Here is a 24,351-nt window from a genome sequence, read left to right on the forward strand (position 1 = left end):
TCATGATATGCTATTTCAATAGGTGTGAGGTCAAAGGTCATAAAGTCAAAAGTAGTCACTTGCAATCATTTTGCAATTTTAATTTTTTTTTATGAACTGTGAGAGCGGAGACAGATTTAAAGCACTAATCTGTAATTTACTAAGTCTACTAGTCGTGCATAGCAGTGTTGTAGTCAAGACCTCTATGTCCGAGACCGAGACCAAGACCTGCCCGTCCGAGATCGAGACCGAGACCGAGACCAAACCTTCCGAGACCAAGACCACCCCTTCCGAGACCGAGACCTCTAAGTTCCGAGACCAAGACCGAGACCCGAGACCTTGGTTTAATCCCCTGGGATACTCAAGTTTGGTTTGGGTAGGGGTGTGCCGCTGAGAATTTAAAAGGGAACCCATCATTGTACCAACTGTTCAAGAAATTTGGACCTGCAGTTAACACTTGTCTTAATTTTTGCAATTTTTTCTCCAAATTTTGGGAAAATTTCAAAAATGTTGGCGATAGTGGAGGCAAAATTAGGCTAGTGTGTTAGGGGCTGGAGATAACAGTGTGCGAAGCGCGAAAAATTGAGCAATTTTACCATATTTGGGCCAAAAACACACTTGTTTTTCGTGCTGAAAAGAAGATGCACACTGCACAGGGCAACTATTTGTTCATCTATTTTGCTTTTTGTGGAGAATGTTCCCCTTGCAAAAGTTAAGTGGGATCCTCACTTCCACCACCTGCCCACCTATGTTTAATCATGAACTGAAATTATTGGAAGCTCACATCCGAACAAGCTCACTTATGATTCATTTATAACTTTTTATAACCTTATAAAATGATTTCTGTATCTTTATTCTTAACAATTTCTTCAACATTCATTGAAATTTAGGGTAAGGAATAAATAATGAACAAAAACAGAAAATCATATCTTTTTCTTCAGGTCTCGACAGGTCTCGAACAAAAAAACGTTCGAGACCGAGATTTTTGAGGTCCGAGACCGAGACTTTTGAGTTCCGAGACCGAGACCTTGACATCCGAGACCGAGACACTACAAAAAGGTCTCGAGATGGTCTCGAGACCGAGACCTGGTCTCGAGACCTACAACACTGGTGCATAGTTTCATGGGCATAACCATCTTTTTTAGTAAGGAGGGCAAAATAAAACTTAGGTGGTACACAAAAAAACTCTGCATTGCAAAAAAAGTTGCATCATACAATTATACATAGAGAGGTTGTATGTCTTTGAGCTTCTAAAAAAGGCTTAATTGGGACGTAGCACGCAAAAATTTCGTATTTTACACTATTTTCGGTCATGATCAGGTTAATTTCGGTAGGGTTCCTTGTCCCTTTTCTTTTCTTTTGCCCTTCTGATTTTCTCTTTTATTTTTTGTCAGAGTGTGCACTTTCATTTCATATATACCTGTCGTGCCTGAGAATTAAATATAGGAACACATAGGAATAAGGTATTGGCATTTTGTGTGGTGTGCTGCACCCCTTGGCTACAACTTTGTAAATGAAATTACTTACATCCTCCTCAATAAGGAAAGCTGTGCTGTTCGGGTTGCAGGTGCTTTGCTTCAGCGTGTGTTTATAGTTCAGATTTTTGGAAGATATGCATTAAAAAAAAAACAATTCGTGTGCCAGTTTCTGGAAAGACAATACAGTATGACATTGTAATTAAAGCCATTGTAACATTTGCTAAGGGGAAAGCCCTGAATATTTTTCAAAATTCTGTTTTTACACGATTGCTTTGTAAACATATAGTAGTAGGCCTACATACTCTGCAAAAATCAAGACTTTATGTTTGCTCACTTGCTGTGGGTTGGGATTGAGACTGAAGATGAAGTCAAAATCATATTTTCCTATAGATGAATCAAATTTCACGCCTTCCTGCACCACAATAGCGGCCATAGCCGCGACGGGGACCAAACTATCTCACCTAAAATGTGAAATGATGCGCCTTGAAGGATATTTTAAACTGCATTCTACCACCCGTGTTACACGCAGACAAAAGAATGATGACAGTTTACAACACAAAAGAATCTCACATCAAATTTTAAACGGGTTTAATCCACCCTATTGGGCACTCACAACACCTGTTTGGTGCATGCAGGGACCCTAATAAGGCCAAATAAAAAAAATAAACATGTTTCACGCCCCTCCCGCTTCCTTTTTGAGGTTTCTTCAAATATATTTTTATTTTTTGAAATTCGGTTATAACTTTTCAAAATATATGTCTAGGAAGTTAGGATGCTTTCTATAGCCTTGTTAAGATACAAGAAACACGTTAGGAAGGTTTTGTGATCATTTGAGGGGGTGTAACTCTCCTCCTTTTTCCAGGCATTATTGTATACCCTAAAACACTGAGCTCTAAGTATGGCTATTTACACCAATTTTGTGATAAAAAATAGAAAATAAAAAGACCCCTCTTCCTCCTTTTTTTCGAAAACCCGGACGTGAAACATGTTTTTTATTTTACTTGGCCTAATGGCCGACCAAATCCTGACCATGACTTGGCTCGTTGTCGTTGGATTCGCTCTATATACTATAGCTTAATCCTCACTGCCAGTTAAAATTAATGTTGTGTCGCTTAGTTTTACTTGTGCATTAAAAAAATTAATGAGTTATACAAAGAAACTCACCTTGCAGAGTCGAGGTACAAACAACACACCCAACATACTCAGCCAGGAGAACGGTATACACATACACGACATACACTGTATTGCAATGATCATGAATGTACAGTCATGACAGTGCATGAACAACAGATCTGTGTGATGCAGTGGTGAATGGGACAAACTCTCGCCATGTTTTCGTAGTCCGAGGTGCTCTGGCGATAACACTCCGATCGCCAGGCAATCCACGTAGTAGGCCAGTGGGACAACGAAAACGCTACGTGAACGAGCTAGTTTTCGTGGTATATTCGATGTCCGTGGCCTTAAACTGTCCTTATCCATCATGTCATTTGCTTCTCTAAATATTCAGTGAATTGAATACTAATATTAGGCCTACTATTGCAAACTAGTCCAAGCACGCCGCTAAAATGAGGCAAATAATTCGATTTTCAAGAACTGGATACTTCTGTCAGTGTTATGACTGTCGTAAAAACAGCTGATCGAGGTCAGAGGTGAAATCTGTCAAGCAAGCTACTTGCGCGCATGCGCAAATGGCACACCTGAACTTAGGGAAATATTTTGCCGAAGGCATTGAGGTGGTGTGGATTACACAGTAGCTAACAGATGCAGATGCAGACAGACCGTGACCTGGGTACCTGTACAAAGCAGGGGATGCGACTGCGAGCCGCCATTTTGACACATGGTATCTACTCTTCAGAAAAATTATTTTTGTTGATGTTTTATATCAAACAATTTTCGATAACGGATTTCTACTAGGATTTCAATTTCTTATTAATGAAGGTACATGTAGTTTTGAGGAATAACACAGGATGTTTTGAGTTTTATTACAACGGTGGTGTAGGAAGGTGATTCGTGAATGAGGCTAGACTCGCTTGCCAGTCCTATATACGCCGTACCTATGTATATTGAGGACTGGCTTACGCCATTTTGGATGTCAATGGGAAATACACACTTAAGGGGGTACTACACCCATTGATTTTTTTTTGCATTTTTTGCATTTTGTGAAGAAATTACAAAAAAAATTGGACAAAGTGGTATGCAAAATGAAGGGGCAAATCTTCTCGTTTTATTGGTGGTATCGGTATCAATGTAGCTTACATGCTTTTACAGATAGAAGCCAAAAGGAGGTACATCACTGATGATTTAAATTCACTTCATTTTGGAAAGCTTACTATCAACGGATTTCGTTAAAATTTTGGATATGTGTTGCTAACACATTAGGGAAATAAAGTTGATATGTAAAATGGGAATAAGTGGTTCCTGATTTCTTTTATGACTTCATGAACTTGGTGCTCCACAACTATCAAAAAAGGAACTGGTTAAAATGCTTCTATTTTCAATGTTGAGCTATATTTTGCATTTTTAACTTGCGACATTATTGCACTGAAACTTAATTAAGCCATAGGTAACAGGTTACAACAACCATACTACAGCAATGATGAAAAAAATTGTATTTCTTGTCACCTATACAACCATATTGGGTAGTTTTCCGTAAGCTTAAATTTTGTGATTTTGGTAACTATTTTATATTTATTTGTGAAATCCGTCTCAACTAGGCATTCTAAATTGTACTCACCATTTACATCCCAAGGTATATTAGTATATCCACCATGCACTTCTCGATATATATCCAGTTAAAGACAGAATATCAAAATTATGCCTCATATGATATCACAGACTCTCACATGTGTATTCAAAATTGATGCTTAAATTTGACCTGAACCAATTGACCTATAACCTGACATACGGTGACCTAATAGCCTTTTCTTCTCCTAACAACTAATGACTATGCATCCATTGTATAAGTGTTTATTTAATTTATTCAGTGTTATATCATGGTAGGTATTTTGCATGCACCACTATAGATTTTCTATAGAGAGTATAACAAAGGATTTAATGTATTCTATTCATGTACCCTACTTGAACATTTTCAAAAGAATAAATTATGGTTTGTTATGAAACACAGATCTGAGTTACTAGGTTACAGTAAACAAAAAAATATATAGGGCTAAAATGACTTACTAAAATTGTTGAAATTCACTTTATATGTAGATATATTTTATAAGTTCAGGACATGAGGTGATAAACATATATATGTACTTAATAAATTTGCAAGAAAAAAAAGAAGAGGGGTACTGATGAAAATCGGGGTATTATATCGCCTTAACGATTTGCGCCGGTTAGAAACTTAAAAAAAAATCTTTAAAATTTCATCAATGTATATAAAAGTGGTACCAACCGTATTGTGCTTGATAATTTAAGACTCGGTTGAAACAAAATTAAGGATCGAAAGCATTTTAGTGTCCAAAAAGGCAAAATTATCGTCAAAGTTCTGTCGAAATCGGCACCCTTATGTAAGGGTTCAGAATTCAATCGAACGAAAATATCCGATCTTTTGCGATCAAAAACACAAAATTACAACTTTAAACATACTATTGGCAAAAGACATTATTACCAAACAATATAGAATAGAAAATTTGACATCATTTTCTCAAAATATTGAAAAATTTGCTCACTAGACATCGAAAAAGTACGCAATCCAATTCCCGTTCAAACGCGTGGGAAACTGAAAGTGCATAATCGTGACTAAATGAGGCCAGGGATTGAGGTTTTGTTGTTTCAACGATCCGATAGTAGGATACGAAACGTAGGCTAAAAATGTCTAATTACGTCATTCATTCGCCACGTTGACATGAAAACATTAGCTGCTACGAGGTCAGTGTCGTTGAATTCATTACCTAAATTCCTTTCAGGATATTCTGTTTCTGATTTCACTTATTTATAATGTGTACGAATGTTCTCCATACAAACTCAAAAGTATGAATGCAAGGTGTTACTGCTGACAATAGAAACATTGTTGCAAAGTCATTAAAAACAGGTATGTACTACAGACGTTCTTTCCCTGAAACGTGATACAGGCTAGTAAGGCCCCGGGACACTCTGGATCAAAAAAAAAAAAAAAAAAATATGTAAATGTGAAGACATGATGAACTGAGAACATAGAGCATTGCAGAGTAAGCCACATGCTCACCAACAACAACACAACATTCTATACTCTACACATTTCTTCCCTGTTTGCTTGATTAGCGCATGGGACAGCACAGAATAGTACAAACCTAATTTGTTGTCCTTGCTTGAAAAGCAACACTCCCCTTCTCATGTAGGCTGCCATCTTTGTTATGAAGAATGAATGTTCAGAGTGCAAAACATACTTCAGCATACAAATAACGTTGTGTGTTGAATCGCGTAACTGGGGGTTGAGAGTGATTCAGTAGCGGATATTTTGGGCGGATTTGGTCTAATATTTGGGTGGTATTTGTCACCTAAATTGTATAATCTGCTCTGAGCAGCAAAACCGCGAGTTCTATCTTGCATGGAACTTTTAAAGTTCATTCCCCAATCCCGGGTCCCCAATCCCCAAATAAATGATCATAGGCCCTACTATTAAAATATGATGTGTTTGTAAACATTTCAGTATGACATGTCAATAAACTCAGCAGTTTATGGTTCATCTTTTGATAAATCTATTTTGCCGTGCGAACAATTTCAATGCACAGCGAGTCAAGCAGAAATCCCGGGCAGAAATGCCAACCGCACTGTAGGCCACTCTGTCGATCGGAGCAGGCCTCGGCCTATATAAAGAAGCAATGGTAAATTTTGATATGAGATAGGCCTTGGTCAAAAACATACTTTATTTGATTTGTTTAAAGGCATAGGCCTATTCAGGGATTTGCCGTGCTCATCCGGAGGATCGTCAAAATTCCGAGTCACTTGGAAAAAAAATACATAGGCCTATAAAGTGGGAAATTTTACTTTTAGACATTGTTTTAAATTTTATCTTTGGAAGTGATGATAATTGATAAGGCCAAACAAAAAAACACACCTAGGCCTATGTCTGAAAGCTGCCGCGCATCCATGTCCGCAGCTGAAACGGCATATTGTTTTTCTTTTTTTTTTCCTTCTTTCTTTTTTTTAATATTTTGTTTTTGCCGTAAAACCATGAAATTCAGTCTATGTTCAGAGACATATTTGGAAGAAAATTATTTTACTTAGATACTCGTATTGATTAGGTATAAAGCAATTGATATTTGTACTTCAAAATCAACCACAATTTTGTACTTTTGAACACTAAAAAATGACATCTAGTATACAAGTATATGGGTGATTCCTGAAGTCTTGATTATAAAAGGTTTTTGTATTATAAAGGGTTCTAAATCACATTCAAATATGCATGTTAAACTATTTTAAGAGTTTCTATTTTTCCTTAGTGGGAGTTATAAGCAGTGGCGTAACCAGTGGGGGGGGGGGGGGGCAAGCTGCCCCCGACACAAAAAACTGGGACTAAAGCAAAAAATTGGGAAGGGGAAAAGGGAGAAAAAGAGAAAAAGAGGGAAGAAAAAAGGGGAAGGAAAAAAGAAAAAAGGGGAAAAGAGGGAAGAAGAGAAAGGGGAAAGAAGAAGAGAAAAAAAGAGGGAAGAAAAAAGGGGAAAGGAGAAGAGAATAGGGAAAGAAAGAGGGAAGGAGATCTATACTACTTTCATTGTGAAATTTTGTACTCTGAACACTGGATTTTTAGCTTCTAATATGCCAAAAACCATGGGCTTCAGGGGGGCTCCGCCCCCTTGACCCCCCCCCCCCGGGGCTTTGCCCCTGGACCCCACCCGTTTATCACTTCACGGCAAGCCGGTCGCGATGCGCACATAAATAATACAACTTTTGGTCAAAAATTGGGACATTTTTCAATCTTGCCCCCCCCGGAAGGTCAGGTCTGGTTACGCCCCTGGTTATAAGCTCATGTCATGTCTCAGTTATATGTCTGACAAAGTGCTGATGATTTTCAATAGTTGTTGGCATACTTTTTAGGATAATCGCAACTTTCGGATTCGAAAAATATATTTGAGAAGCATTTCAAGATTAACAATATTATTAATGTTGAATTCAGGCCCGTACGCGACGCACCCCCCCCCGTCCCCAATTTGGAAAGGTCCCAAAATTTCAGAATAAATCAGGTTTTTGCGCATTTTTGGACAAAAAAGGTACAAATTTGGGGAAGAAAGTCCACTTTTTACAAAATCGCCTCCCCCTGGCCCTATAGGCCTTGGAAAAGAAGTCCACTTTTTCAAAATCAGCACCCCTCCCAAATAATATCCTACGTACGGGCCTGGTTGAATGTCACACAAATGGACCTCTGAAAACGGGAATTACCCATATATCTTCCCCCCTATGTCTCTAAGTAAAAGTGATAGAAATTATATCTCTGAAAAACTACGGTAGGCCTATTACCACAAAAGGAAGCAAAAAATTATGACTAAACTGGGTTTTTTTTGGAAATATATATGCATATAGCGGCAAGTTCGCAAAGTTGACAACCAAATAATTTTGAATTCAAAAATGTTGTCTGCCAAGATATATTAGCACCCCGTGACCCTTAAAAGGGCATTTCGTGATCCATAGCCTCATCCCCCACTTTTCTCAAAAAAAGTTGAGATTTTTGTATCACTGGAAACCTCTGGCTATAATGTTTATGTACCAAATATTTCTTGCAGATTACTTCGTAGCAAAGATATTTGAATTTCGTTCTGGTAACGAAATAACAACGCATTGTCTACACACATAATCATATATGCCCCCGAAACTTTCAAATTTTGCTCCATTTTTTCAAAATTATGCCGAAACTTTCAAAATTTTGCTCCATTTTTTCAAAATTTTCTACCCGATGACCCTAAAATCTTATGACCCCTTTTTTCAAAATATTATATCCAATGACCCCCTTTTTTATTTTGTTTGTACCCAATGACCCCCCTTTTTTTTAAATAACGCTTTGTACCCGATAGGCCCCTACTTCGCGACGCCGGCAGCACATAGGCCTATCCGTCACTTCTAAAGTTGAGTGCCCCCCGAATCATGCATAACTCGCAAACACAAAATCGGAATCAACTGAAATTTTGGGAATAGGCTTTTTTTGTGGATACTAAAAAATGTTATAAAAAGAGGATGCCAGGATCACGAAATACTCCTTTAAAAAGACCCCAAACATACAGGGGCAAAAATCAAACATGCTCCAAATTATTTTTCTGGGTCTAAAAATGTAACATATTTGGTCCAAAAGTTGCTCCGATTTTCGTAAAAGTGGACTTGATGCATGCAAACTGTTCACCATGTTCAAGGTATTCTGCGATGCATGTCAAGTTCAGAACACCTTCTTGGGACCCGAAATAGGAATTTTCACCACAACTTCGATCTTAGAGGAGTGTCACCATGGACGTAGAAGTTCTACAGTCCATGGTGTCACCCGGTCACAGGGGAAATTATTTTTTATATTCTGTACCGTAAAATGGGGTAACTTCGGTCAGCGGGGTAACTTTGGTCGGTTAAATATGTATTTTTTAAATGGTCATATTTTCGTACAGCAATATTGTTTTTAGACATATTTGGTGTCAATTTGTTAAGAAATATATTTGGAAGAAATAATAGTCGCTCATGTCCAATTTCCTCAAAATTTACGAAAAAATCAGGATTTTTGACCATGAGCATTTATATCAAATCCTTTGTCAACCTTTAGACAAGAACTGTCCAGCACGAAATGTCCCATTGCAATTCATCCACAAAAATTGCCAAAATGGGGTCATTTTTTGTTTAATTCAACACAGCATGAACATTTTGGAATGTATAGGCCTCACCTGGTACCAAAATGGAGCTAAGAATATTCTCCATGCTGCTAGACTATTTATAAGTCCACAGGTTATTTTGTTAAGTCGCGTGAAATTTTTAAGTGCCAAGTTTTTACTTCTTTTCTGTGAGTTTACTGTGTCAGTGCACTGTTTTGACCAAAAGTTAACTCTTTCTTCTATCCGTACGTGGACTAGCGCCATCCATTTTAACTCACCAGTCCCAGGAGTATTCTTGTACTATTTCTGGAACTAACAATGTCAAATACATCATGATAGGTCAAATATCAGGGTCGCGAATCTAAATTATAGTAAAAGTTTTGGTGGAACTACTAGCTACTCGCTGAATTCTCAGTGACTAGCAGCTACTAGCCTCCAACACATGCATTCGCAACGCGCATGCGTTGTATGCAGAAACAGATGACTGCAGACATAGGTTAGTAGCTGTTAGTGGATTGGTGTAATATGAGCTTGCATGTAAGCTGCACTGGACTCTCGTTCATTCAAGGTTATGAGCTTCACTATACATTGTACATGCATTTTGCTAAATAACTTAAGTTGACATTTTCAATAAAAGGATTTGATTAACATTTTTTTCAGAAAAAATAAAAATCGATATTTGTGAGTAAGGATGTGTGCTTGATTAATTTTGCAAGGGGTCAAATGTCACAAAAAACAACAACTTGACAATAAACAGCGAAGATCATTTTTTTTTCTTCATGGAATGTAATACACTGACCAAAGTTGCCCCAAATGCGGGGTAACTTTGGTCAGGCTATTTTTAACCTCTAGGGCACCCTTGCAAATTTATTTAAAAATCTTTTTCAACTTCAAGGTGTAGAAGGGAACCCTGATGTCATAAAAAGAGTTAATTAGAAATATAGGCCTAATTGGTTTTGTTTCACGGGAAGCATAGTGGTTTTAAAACTCTGTCGGAAAAGTGCCCAAAGTTTATATCCCATTTTACGGTACTTTCTGAAACCACTCAGGGGGTCATACCGTCCTTCTTGACATTTCAAGATATGAACATGATGAAAAGGACCTCTCCCTATTTTTCTTTTGGGACCCCCTTCAGAAGAAAATGCCAGCCCCCGGGCCAGCCCCCTAAAGCACTAGTAATGTGATACTTGGCAGGGGGGGGCGGCCAAGATTGGCTATACTTGGCATGCCGAAATCATTTTCCGCCCAAATGCTTTTAAAATTACGCCCAACTCACCCAATTCGCTCCCAATCAACCGTACAAAGAGGTAATTCGAAACTGCCGTTTCCCGTCCAAATTATAAATAGCGGCATAGAAATATTATTGGTTTGCAACATTATGCAATCTTGTACCATTTAAATTACAAAAAATAAATTATATATTAGTATAAGTGCTAAATTGAACTATTTTATATTTTATTTCTCTCAAATATATTCATATTATTAGTCTCATTCAGCTATATTTGAGTAATTAACCTTGCTTGACAGCGGTCGATGACGCATGCGTTCCCAATATTTATCAGCGCAAAAATCGTATGTGCGAAGATGGCGGACGTCGAAATCTACGAAGTAAGTTCATCTCATTGTGTTTTTACCTAATTTATTTCACGATCGTGATTTTGTTATTGTCTTGAAGGGTAATGTCCAAGGCCTAATGCGTTAGATGATCAGAGATATGACAACATATGTCGATCAGTTCCATGAAAAATCCTTGTAATAGAACCGGTGGTCGTATTTATTTTTGACATTTTTTGAATGGAATGACGGTAGACCCCATGCAAATTTTTATCGACCCGCTGTTATTATTTGGCGCATTTGTTACACACTTTACTTGACATATCGAGGTTTATTTACAACCTGTTTGATCTGCTCATTTCGCACGGTATCAGTAGAGTATGTGAACCGTTTAAACATACCGCTTTTTCGGAGAGAACTTGACAGTTAAACATGCAATAGATATTGCGGGAAATAGCATGATTGTATCCAAGTTGTGAAGCGAGGCGAAACTTTCTGTGCTTCCAATGTGAGTTTTTGCTCGAGTGCACTTTGCCGTCAACAAAAAGTCCATGTAAATTGGTAACGTAACTTGATCCATGTAAACATCAGTTAGATGCTTTGGAATCATGATATTGGCTGTCATTGAAATTTGAATTACATTATTGAATCCATGAATCATGTCAAAATTATATTCATGTATTGGTTGCTTTTCATAATCATACATGTGCTTGTCAAATGAGATGGCAAGTCAAACCCTGCAAGAAGAAGTACAAAGCATTTAATGACATGCTAATAAAATACAACATCAATGTGTCACATTGAAGATAAACATGAAACATGATGAAATTAAAAGTAGGAACCTAATAATTTAAGTCATTTTTAATCATATTTTAGTATTATTACACAAGTTCAACTTCATAATTGCTATGCATGTTTAGATTCTACAATGCATGAACATAGAGCCAGCAGGCTGATGACTTTTTGCATTGTGTTTTGCACGAGCCATGATTCATTGTGTTAGAGCACTACCGTACGCAATCTCAGCGTGTGCGTAAGTGCATGTCCAAAGTGCTGTGTGGAATTTGTAAAATTGAAGCTGGATATTTGGTATTTATACTCTTCAGTTTAGGGGTGTTGAGCAATTGAGTACATGTAGGCCTATTTTATTTATTTTTAGGACAATGTTTTAGGTTTGGGATTGGGTCACGATTTAGAAAATAAAAGATTGTCACTGCGGTTTTTCCTTGAATATCACAAAATTTTGCATGCAGAGGTAAAATTTTGCATGCACAGAATCAATGTCACATGCATCTGTGCATGTATTAAAAATCCCCTAAATCGGACCCTGTGTGGGGTTAGGGTTTAGGTACTTATAAGCAGTGTTCGAAATAAGCACTTGTCCTCTTGTCCAAAAATCACTGGGGACAACCATATTGAGCTATGTACTTATCCCCTGGACAACCACTATATTTTACCTCCAAAAGTATGACACAATTTGGGGACAACCAAAATGTATTGAGGACAAGCAGAATTTATGCTTTAGTTATCCTCGGGATAACCTCCATATTTTCCTTATTTCAGACACTGCTTATAAGCCTAAGGTATTCATGAAAATCTTCGAGATGAGAATCATTTAAATTTTATGTGGTGTAATTTCCACGACTACATTGATAAAAAAAAATTTAAACATAGACTCCAGTACCATTTGTCATATTTAGTGTACCTGTACAGTTTAATATCTAGTTCATTTAGATTCAATTAAATAATAAAAAAAAAAAAAAAAAAAAGACGAGTCGCATTATTTTCCCTCTGGTCTAGATTGAAAACCCAAACATTTGGAATGGATCCACACGTTCACTGATTAATATGTTGGCCCTTGCAACTCTTCCTGTTTGGGCTATTAATTAAAACATATAAAAGTTCAAAACTTAAAATCGTTAGGCCGTGTAAAATTAATATTTTGGTTCTCGTCCCCTCCCTCCTCAATTTCTGGGATTTGTCAGATTTTGTTTTTTTTTTTAGATTTTTCAATTTTTTAGACTTTGGAATGATTTATGAAATCTTCATACATATAAATAAGTTTATTAGAGAACAAGCATCACTTCCAAGTCTTTTTGTGGTACTCTAGGGGTTTATCCTCAGAATCTCACATTTGAAAAAAAAAAAAAAAGGGCCTCATCGTTTCCTCGAGCACTGTTGGAGAAGACCGAAAACTACTGACAATGCTAATTTTACATTGAAAAAAAAAAAAAAAAAAAAAAACACCTCCCTCCCTCATCAATTCATGAAAATCCTCTGGACGAGAACCAAAACATTAATTTTATACGGCCTTATTGCAATAGGTACAATGTATTCATGATTCATTTACTAGAGTTGCACATTGGATTTACATGTATTTTGATTTTTATTAGAACATTTTAATTGCCATTTTTGTCATAAATATTTTTTATTGTTATTTGCGATACAAGAGACAGCTGTGATCCTTTTCATCAGTCATATTTCAATGTATGTAGTGTGTAATAATTTAGAGTCAAATTCAATTTTATTAAGTTTGCATTTTATGATCTGGTTTTTGAACAGTATTAAAAAAGTACTTAAGTATTAAACATGCACAATATTAAATTGATGTAAAAAGTACCATAGGTTGGGATAGTTCATTAGTTCAAGCAGGAATTTGATGTTGTCAGATACATGGTTGTGTAGATATATTTAATTTATGCATACCATACCAAGTATTATATGCCATCTAGGGGTGTGATTGTCGGGTAATTTTGTGCCCGGTAGACGGGTAGTACGGGTACCCGCACATTTTTCGAACAAGTAACGGTACCGTACCAAATTGCAAAAAAAAAAAAAAAAATTTTGTACAGTGGTCAATGTTTTTTTTAAATCAAAATGTATGATGCCATTAAGGGTGTGAGTGAGTCCCGGGAATTGACCACTGTACAATTTGTCTATTTCTGACCAGAGGAAAAAATGTGATCACTTTATTCACAGTATTTTTTTTAATTGAAAAAGAAAAGAAATCTAGAAGTTGCAGACCCTAAATTACTACTTTTTAAAGGTTGAAAACAGAAAACTACTAAAAAGTTTTTAAGGAAATTGAGTTTTTTAAGGAAATTGAGTTTTTGCATTTTTTTTGGAAAATCAAAATCTAGATGCATTTTTTGGCTTCCAAAATTGTGTTTTCTTCTTGTGATTAGTGTTTGGTATAAACGGGTAAACAAAATGAATTACAATGAGTGCAAATTGATTTAGCTCATGAATGTAAAATTTACAAAATTGTTCATATTCATAAATTGAGATGGAACTGAGCAAATTGCAGATTACTGAGTTACTGAGCAAATTGCAGATAAAAGTTGCATTTCACATATAAATTATACAATTACAAATTTTGATTTTTAATGACAGACTTTATTTCTTATTTCTGACACTTTGAATTACAGTAAACCTTAAAAAAAACTTGTGGTTGAACTTGTACATTACAGTTATCAGTAAGTATGTATGTATTATACACATATATATTGAAATTAGTTTCAAAATCTGCTCTCCACATTGGTAGCTTTTTAGTGAATTTCCTTTAGCACTCAGCAGGTGTCTGTGTAATATGTACTTACACGGTATACTAATTGTATTTAGTCTACATGTATCTATGATTTGGTGCACATAATTTCAATGTGGACAGGACATTGTACATTTATTTGGTGATTGGTAAATTGCTGATTTCTCTTTGCTTGTTGCCTCACTATATATACGGTAGTCCAGTTTGGAGCAAGTCTGGACACTGGAGAGTATACTTGTGCTACTATCAGTGTCACTGAGCCAACTTTTCTTTGGTTTATCCCCCGACCCCCACCCCATCCCATCCCAGTTGTTTAGTTTGTCCACACATGTAGGCCAGCATGCTTTTATAGGCTTTTTAAAGCTGGCTTGAGCATTTTGTTTGAACCTGGTGAGTGGTCCCATCAGGACACATGTGTGTCTCCATGTGAGAGTAACACCAACCTTTAACAATGCTTGTGTATCAACATCAATAAACATTAAGTCGACATCAACAGATTTTCATATTATAAGTTTATATCCCACAATGTAGATAAAAATATTTTGATATATACCGTACTGAGTCTGATCGAGAGTAATAGTCCCACCCCGCTTTTTGGGTGAACATTTTTCAAAATTGGGGGTGGGACTATACTCAATTTCAAATTTTTTTAATTTTTTTATTTTTTCGGTTTTGTAGTGTCCTTGACCTAGACCTAAATGCTAAGTCATTCATGGTTGACCAAAAAAAAAAAAAAAAAATTCAAGATGTTTTATATTTTAATATGAAAATTGATAATTTGTTTTCATGTCATACTCTATTAATGATTTCAAAATGCATTCATTTTGTGACATGAATACAAATTATCAATTTTCATATTAAAAATACAAAACATCTTGAAATTATTATTTTTTTTTTTTTTTTTTTTTTTTTTTAGGTCAACCATGAATGATCCTAGCATTTAGGTTTAGGTTATTACAATACCTTAAAATTAAAAAACTATAAAAAAAAAAATAATTTTTTTTTTTTTTTTTTAATTTTTAAATTTGTTGAAAATTTGAAGGTGAGACTTTACTCGAAGATAAAAAAATAATAAAGTCAGTACGGTATTTGTTTTGTTCCACACAACCTTGGATGAACTCCCACCCCACCCTCCACAAGTTTTCCTCTTACATGGAACCGAAACATTAAGAACTTCATGACATTCATGCATAAAATTACATAGCTGGTACTTTTGTCTTCCATGCATATATTGGGTTAATGGGTTACCATGGTTACTACTAATCGCTAATTATGTAAGTGGGTAATACCTGTACTTTTAATTGTGAAAGTTTAAATTTAACAGGCTCAGAAATCCTCCGCGAATCGATTTGCGTAAAGATTCTCATAAAACTTCAAATGGGTGAATCCATGTGGATTCCTGTATGAGAGTTTTATTCATAAAGAAAAGAGATGTACGATTGTACGGTACCCGTGAAGCACCAAGTTTGACTGTAGACTTAATACTTCATTTTTTAAAAGCAACTTGACCCCAAATGGCTAATTATGGTATAATTTACTTCAATCATAAAATGTATTTTACAATAATACTGATTTGGGTGGGGGAGCATTTTAACAGCAAAAACAGCAACTTATGTCCCCATTCTCGGGCAATCCCAACTTAAAAGCCCATTCTCTCTCATTGGCCACTGAGACACAATGAGAGAGTTATCGAGTACCGACTGTGAACTCACGTAGTACAGTGGTAAAACTCTGGACCGGTAACCCAATGACCGGGGTTCAATCCCAGCTGAGTCCTGATTTTTTCTCTCAATATTTTCATATGCCAGTTTGCTCGAGCCCCAATCACGCCAGGTAAATTTTAATTTCTCAGGCTTGCATCGTTTATTTCCGATCCTTGCATATATATTTGTGTCACGCATCGTCTTACGCCCTGCTACATGTAGGGTGAAGCATATAGGTAGCCTCCTTCTTCATTGTTTTATTGTGTGTTAAAATGAATTCTGCTTCCTTTCATCGAGCTGCACAAAAGGACTAATAATATGTGGATGGTTATTTTTCAGGTTGCTGCTTGGAACCATAAAAAGAATGTGAAAATAAAAGAAGCATGAAAATGTCCACATAAAAATCAGTAGATTGGTGACACATTGAATAACAATTGGTATGGCATTTAAACTGAAACTTCATAATTTGTCATCAGAATTGGCATGGAAACAGACAAGGCCTACTGCTATTCATCACCAATCAATGCAGTCATGCGGAACAAAATGTTTTTTAATTTGCACTGCCACGAAGCGTTAAACAATGCTGACAATATTGATATTCATTATCACATTAAAGCTTGTCATAATGCTGCAATGATTCAGCACTTGTGATACACTGAATGTAATAAACTTCACTGTTTGTACAAGTTCACCACTACATGTAGACTCTAGTCTCCTGTAAAACATTTTCAACTCATACTTCCCCTACAACACTAATCATGAACACAGTACTTGAAACGGTAGTCATTTTCACCCCCACTTTTTTCAAGATGCTATTAGCTAAATATCCCACAGCTATGCTGCGATGAATGCCTCGCTACTTGCTAGTGCCTGTGTGTTCTAAGTTCTACGCTATCTCACCATTTATTGACTGTTCAAAACGCCTTCAATCAAATCATTCCGAGATTTCCTATTGCTTGCTGTATCAATTGAGTTTTGATGATCCGATTTCAAGCTTCAAGTTTACAAGTTTCATGTCTATGTTGATTATTTGAATCCAAGTTCTATACATTACCTTAACCCTAACCCGCCTGAATACTACAAAATACTACTTGATATATGCGCTGTTCGTGCATGCATCCCACGTGGTGTGATGACGCAATCGCCCTAAGTGATATATAGGCACGGTTTCAGCTGGCCAGCGAAGCCCAAGACCCGTGGCAAAGTGTCGCCGACCGAGTGCTTGGCATGCGAGGGGTCTCGGGTTCGAATCCCACCCAGAGCAGACAACTTCTTTCCTTCTTTTCTCTCTTTATTCTTTCCTTCTTTCTCTTCCCGTTGCCGAAAAGCCCTTAGGGGGGTTAGGGTTAGGTGGTCTTTTCACAGGTCGAAGAGTTTCATGTAAAGCTTGCTGTGTAGGCAAGGAATTTGGTAGTCCTTGTTGACATGTTCCTAGCCATTTCAGACGCTTTAGGTCTTATTGTCACCGAAGTCGTTATTCCTAATAGTATGGCCAATGGATCTAAGTCAGTACCTTTCTTAGAAGTCTACTTGGGAAGATATCAAAACGAGTTTTCCTGTGATTTTGTCAAAGTTAAATCTTTATAGGAAAATGCTTCTGACAAGTTTCCATCAAGGATTCCTCAGTGAGTTGTTATTGGCAAATGTCTAGATATGTTTATAAATTGTAAAGAGTGGACTTTTTTGGGCAGATGTTTGCAAAAGGATCTTTTTTTTTCTTTTGGCACTGCACAAACACATTCTTTCTTTGCATTGTGTTACAGCGTCCACAAATGTATATGGTCGAATCCAACCAAAAGTGTCCACGGGCCAAAAATAAAAGTCCGAAATAAAAATGTCTCCACAATTTTTTCCTTTTGCCCATTGATTGATGACATATTGGCCTTATAGGAACCAAAAGTGCCATTACTAATCTTGAAAAATAAATCCAGGACGTGTGATAGTATATGTGATATCAAAACCCAATGTTACCTACGAATACCACTAGGATGCTTTCACTATCGCAATACTAATCAACCTAAAACAAATGGAATATTCCCATTAACGCTTTTTTCGTGTAATGTAGACCACAGGTTGTCAGGAAAATGCTAGCTCAACCAGAAAATATTTGTTTTTATTTTTATAACGCGATCAATATGATCTTAGTCAATTTATGCTAGTTTATTTTTGAAAATGAAGTTTAGGTCAGTTTCTGTATTTTATTTATCAAATGAGTATAAATCAATTTTACACATTGTATTAGCCACTTAGCAGTTCGCCATTATGCACTATGTGAGGGAGAGCCTCGAACTGGCAGCATACATGAATGGGAATTGAACCAGTCATATAACATTCTGTGTAAGGTTACGTAATTCTTCCTTTCATGTATGCTGCCAGTTCGAGGCTCTCCCCGCATATAGTGCATAATGGCATGAACCGCAAGTGGCTAATAAGAACGAGTAGGATATATGTTTTCAAGAATATTAGGAATTATACGCATACACCTAACGCTTTATACAATGAAAAGGTGAAGAAACCCGGTATTCGTAGGTAACATGAGCGATTTAACAATATCTATATTGAGTTTAGAGGTTTAAACTTTGCTATTATGGTAATGAATTAATAAAATGGTAGTTTTTAGATCTCTTTCAGATGGTACGTCCAAATGAATAAATGCTATTACCTTAGATCAAAAATTTTTTGATGCTTTTAGCAACATTTTGACCACTTCATTTTGATATACAAGTAGTTAATCAGCAATTTACATAATAAATAATTGTTGAATGAATCCGTATATGGGTAATAATAGTGTCCTGGGGTACCGCTTAAAGTTTTTGACAATTAATTTCCATTGGTAGGGACACTTCATTACACATGTCATGTATTATGCTGTATTCGTAAGTAACATTTCAGTATTTGTAGGTAAGAATTAGACTTTTGGTGGATATCGCAATCAAAACTTCATTTTATAAAGCACTTTGAATGTATTATTTTCTTTTATGTGCGTTTATTGATACTTTAGACCCTATCATGTATTAATAATGTCGGTTCACAGCGGTTGAAAGAGGATTGAAGTAAGAAACAAAGGCACTAAAATGACTTTAATTTGCTTAATTGCACACAAATCGCTTAAAACCGTTATTGCAGACTTGTGAAGTCCATCTTGGAGTCAGTTACGCCTTGTGGCCTTTCGTTTGAGGGCAACTACAATTAGCTTTATACCAGGGTCTATCACTGTGTTGTCTAGATCATGAGACAATGAGAACAGTCGTTTTTCCATGGTATTCGTGAGGTAACCTTAGCGAAAACGTCAAAAGTTACCTTCGAATAAATCAATTTGGACACAAATTACTCAGAAACCAGAAGGTCGGTAAACATTTAAAATGAAGCACACATGACAGTTGACAAATCCAAGTATTTATCCCTTCTAATCTTCTTTGAATCTGATTTTTCTTTCAAATGAGCAGACCGTCGTCTATTTCAGTACATATTTTTCAACAATTAAGCAGTATTCACTTTTGCATGGTGGGCATGTATGTGAATTCGCAACTTTCATTGACATATGATTTGATAGCGAACATACAGGCCTTCGTTATGTACCAATATGGGCATTGGCATGAATGGCGGTGTTTCACAATACTGTCATGATGTCAAATTGTATTAAGTAGGTAACATTCGGTTACCGAAATTTACCTACTGAATACTTGCTTTTTTGTTGACATCTCAGAAATATTTAAACGCAGGCTATTGAAACTTGGTAGAAATAAAGAGTGTACTACCCTGCACCTATTGCTTAACTATTGTTTACTATTCTCTCACTTTGTGGAAATGACACAGCTTTTAACATGTATTCGGAGGTAATGCATATTTTTTACCAAACCTACCTTTGTGCCATTTAGAATGCATTTCAGTATTGGACATATCAAAGCTTGTATCAATTGCGCATTTATTAGTGATTTCCATTTTTTAAAGATATATCTAGTGCTATGAAAAATTGTATTCGGAGGTAATGTAAAAAATACCACTCAAAAATTATCACAAAAATTCATAATTATGTACAAATATGTGAAAAATTGAACAGGCAATCTTTGAATACACACCTTTCAGGAAATCAATTTAGATTCAATCCAATGACTTCTTTTCATAACTGATTTAGATGTTTTCAAAAATACTTTAAGAAATATTTTGAAAAAATGGGTAAAAATAGCATGTTTTGGGGTCTCTGTGTCTAAGTTTTTCACAGAAGGGGTCTTATTATATATGGCGCAAGCGTATGATCAAGCTTAATAAACAAAATACAAAAACGAATGCCAATTGATTAATACTTTTAAGTTATGGCACTGAACATGCCGTGTACACTTTTGGTTGGATTCGACCATATGTTTAATGGGTAAATCTTGTAATTTTACGTTTTACTCAATGTCTGATATAAGTCATATTTCTTTCCAGGTGCTACATTTTATACATTTTCTCAGGTTGTTTATTGTACCATATATAGTGCTCACTGCATGTACTAAGTACTTGCAGTACTTAAAGTCATTATAACAGCTACAATATATTGTAAAGGATTGAATCCATGACGCAATTATAGCATACATGTATATTGTGTACCAAAATTAGATTCATGCAATAACAGGAAAAATAGCGTGCGAACAGGAAAAATGGGGTGGGGTGTGTTTGTGAAGGTGACAATTATTTAAGTGTCTATTTGTAAATTTATGGAAATAAATAAGGCCATAAAATTAATTAAAAAGAAAATTGTTTGATTGGCCCAACATTAACAAAAAATTGGATAGGTATGTCGGGATTTTTTTTTTATTTGTAAAGCTAGTCAGGGGGCACACGTATTCTACTTCATAAAGTTATGCCAAGTCTGACTTTTTATATGGACCTTGTTATTGAACCCATAAGGAGTTGATTCCAACTTGGTTTGAAATTCTCAGTGACAATTTTCATCACTTGAGGGCGCTTTTTCAAAATGGCCACCAAAATCCCTTAAAATCACCATAACTTGGTCAGAGAAGCATCCAACAGCACGATTCTGATGTCTATACCCACGTTTTCAGGGTCAAGGAATCCAATAGAGTCATTTACAACACCCTAGGACCTATCATTCCAAGATGGCTGCCAAAATTTCAAAATTTGATAAGGCATCTTAACCCCCCAGATAAGAGACATAAACCCCAGATAAGAGACGTAAACCCCAGATAAGGCAGTCTAAACCCCAGATAAGGCGCCTTAACCCCAGATAAGGAACGTAAACACCAGATAAGGCATCTAAATCCCAGATAAGGCGCCTTAACTTCAGATGAGGGACATAAACCTAGGATAACACAGTCTAAACCCCAAATAAGGAATGTAAACCTTAGATAAGGCAGTCTAAATCCCAGATCCATTCTTTAGGCATCTAAACCCAGATAAGGCTCCTTAACCACCGATAAGGGACGTAAACCCCAGATAAGGCAGTCTATACTCCAGATAAGGCACCTTACCCCCAGATAAGGGTTGTAAATATAGGATAATGCAGTCTAAACCCCAAATAAGATGCCATAACCCCTGATAAGGGACGTTAGTTGGGGATAACACAGTCTTAACCCTAGACTTCTCCGTAGTCCACTTGCCCATTTTGCATACTCTGACCATTACATTTAAGCATAAAACTCCGATTTATATTGATTTGTGTGCAACTGATAGATTTTCACATTTGTATCTGATCTTTTCAGTCACTGCACTCCCTCTGTTTGTTAGCTTCCCAAGTGGACTACTGGCAGTTACTTTTATTGTCACTAATTATCTGATATTTTTAACTCTTTATGACCATTTTACTATTGAATACTTTAATTTTAATAAACATCATCAGTATAATTTTGAGTTCAACGAAATGGGTTCATCATGACTAATAATAACATATTTTAAATAAAATTCGACTATGGCATAGTCTATCTTAACCCTAGATAAGGCATCTAAATCCCAGATAAGGCACCGTAACCCCAGATAAGGGACGTAAGCTCCAGATAAGGCAGTTTAAACCCCAAATAAAGCACCTTTAACCCTAGATAAGGAACACAAACCCCAGATACAGCATCTAAACCCCATATAAGGCATCTAAACTCCAGATAAGGTGCCTTAACCCCAGATAAGAGACGTAAACCCCAGATAAGGCAGTCTAAACCACAGATAAGGCACATAAACCCCATCTAAACAATCTAAACCCCAGATAAGGCATCTAAACGCCAGATAAGGCCCCTTAACCCCTTAACATAAGAGATGTAAACCCCAGATTACGTCTCACTCCCTTATCTAGGGATAAGGCACCTTACCCAGGGTTTAGATGCCTTATCTAGGGTTTACGCTTCTTATCTGAGGGAAGGCGCCTTATATGGTTGTTATAGACTGCCATATATCTGGGCTTACGTTCCCTTGCTGGGGTTAAGGCGCCTTATGTGGGGTTCAAATGCCTTGTCTGGGGTTTAGACTGCGTTATCCTTGGTTTACGTCCCTTATCTGAGGTTAAGGCACCTTATCTGATGTTAGATCTGGGGTTTACATTCCTTATCTGCGGTTAAGGTGCCTTATCTTGGGTTTAGATTGTGTTATCATATGTTTACGTCCCTTATCTGAGGTTACGGCGCCTTACCTGGGGTTTAGACTGCGTTATCTCCAGTTAACGCCCCTTATCTGGGCTTAAGGCACCTTATCTGGGGTTTAAACTGCATTATCCTAGATTCATGTCCCTTATCTGGGGTTAGGGCGCGCTTATCTGGGGTTTAGACTGCATTATCATAGATTCACGTCCCTTATCTGGAGTTAGGGCGCCTTATCTTGGTTTAGATGCCTTATCTGGGATTTAGACTGCCTTATCTGGGGTTTGTGCTCCTTATCTAGGGTCTAATGTGCCTTATTTGGGGTTTAAGCTGCCTTATCTGGAGCTTACGTCCCTTATCTGGGGTTACGGCGCCATATCTGGGGTTAATATGACTTATCTGGGGTTTAGACGGTGTTATCCCCAGTTAACGCCCCTTATCAGGGTTAAGGCAGCTTATTTGGGGTTTTGACTGCATTATCCTATATTTACATCCCTTATCTGGGGTCAAGGTGCCTTATCTGGAGTTTAGACTACCTTATCTGGGGTTTACGTCCCTTATCGGGGCTTAAGGCGCCTTATCTGGGTTTAAATGCCTAAAGAATGGATCTGGGATTTAGACTGCCTTATCTAGGGTTTAAATCCCTTATTTGGGGTTAAGGCGCCTGATCTGGGGTTTCGCTCTTATCTGGGGTTTAGGTGCATTATCTGGGGTTTACTGACCCTTATCTAGATTTAAGGTACCTTACGTGGGGTTTAGATGCCTTATCTGTGGTTTATGTTCCTTATTTAGGGTTAAGGCACCTTATTTGGGGTTTGGCCTGCTTTATACTGGGTCTACGTCCCTTAATCTGGGGTTACGGGCGCCTTATCTGGGGTTTAGATACCTTATATGGGGTTTAGACTGTGTTATACTAAGGTTAAGGCATCTTAGCCTCAGGATAAGGCGGTCTTAACCACAGATAAGATAAGATATAGTCAAAATTCTGCATTTTAGTGGTGGTTATTTTTCAATTTTGGCGGTAATCTTGGGATTTGAAGGTCATGTGCTGTTCTAGATTATTCTAATGGATTTCTAGACCCTGTAAACATGGGTAGAGACACCAGAATCATACTTCTAGGACTTTCTGCACCCGAGATATAGCCTTAATTAATTTTCACTGGCCGCCATTTTGAAATTTTTGCAGCCATCTTGGAGAATGATAGGTCCTAGGCTGTTGTAAATGACTCTATTGGGTATAGACATCAGAATCGTGCTGCTGGGTGCTTCAAAAATGCAAAAATAGTCACAAATTTGTCAAGGGTGTAGTACCACCTTAAACACATCGAATTGACCTTTAAACCCCTTAAAATGGTTGACAAACATACACATTAGGTATTCCTAGTGTAAAATATAATTTATAAGATTGACTTTGGCCAAAACAAAGTTCACTACAACATGATATCGGCATTTTTTTAAATAGATTCCTTGAAAAATGCATCATTTTATAAAGCGCCCTCATTAGTTGAAATAAGAAAGTGAGATTTTCAAACCAAGTTGGAAGTTATTCCTTATGATGTTATTGAACACATGAAAGTTAAAAATCAAACTTGGCACAACTTCTGAAGTAAGGCTAGTTTGGTGACGTGTGCCTCCTGACTAAGCTGTAAATTGCGTTTGATAATGGCCTTTGAACTTTTTTTCTTAATTTTTAAAAAAAATTAATTTAATTAATTTATTAATTTTTCGGGCCTAATTTTAGGGTCGGTCGGGTTACGCCAATCA

The 24,351-nt window shown here is 36.7% G+C and overlaps 2 protein-coding genes across 3 annotated transcripts in view; one reads left to right on the plus strand and one right to left on the minus strand.

The window, feature by feature from the left end:
* Positions 1-5,869, minus strand: part of LOC140136267 (enoyl-CoA delta isomerase 2-like) — a 35,650-nt gene extending 29,781 nt beyond the window's left edge. For both annotated transcript variants that reach the window (XR_011856635.1, XM_072157990.1), the window contains exon 1: positions 5,732-5,869. Coding sequence is in view for 1 of the 2 variants with exons in the window: in XM_072157990.1 (XP_072014091.1) it covers positions 5,732-5,835 (104 nt within the window). In the remaining variant the exon portion in view is untranslated. The remainder of the gene's footprint in view (positions 1-5,731) is intronic.
* Positions 5,870-10,758: 4,889 nt separating this feature from the next.
* LOC140136268 (uncharacterized) overlaps positions 10,759-24,351 on the plus strand; it is a 55,062-nt gene continuing 41,469 nt past the window's right edge. The window contains exon 1 of the mRNA XM_072157991.1: positions 10,759-10,831. Coding sequence (XP_072014092.1) covers positions 10,808-10,831 — 24 coding nt within the window. The 5' untranslated portion in view covers positions 10,759-10,807. The remainder of the gene's footprint in view (positions 10,832-24,351) is intronic.

This window comes from Amphiura filiformis, chromosome 16 (genome assembly GCF_039555335.1).
Source record: "Amphiura filiformis chromosome 16, Afil_fr2py, whole genome shotgun sequence".
Taxonomy (NCBI): domain Eukaryota; kingdom Metazoa; phylum Echinodermata; class Ophiuroidea; order Amphilepidida; family Amphiuridae; genus Amphiura; species Amphiura filiformis.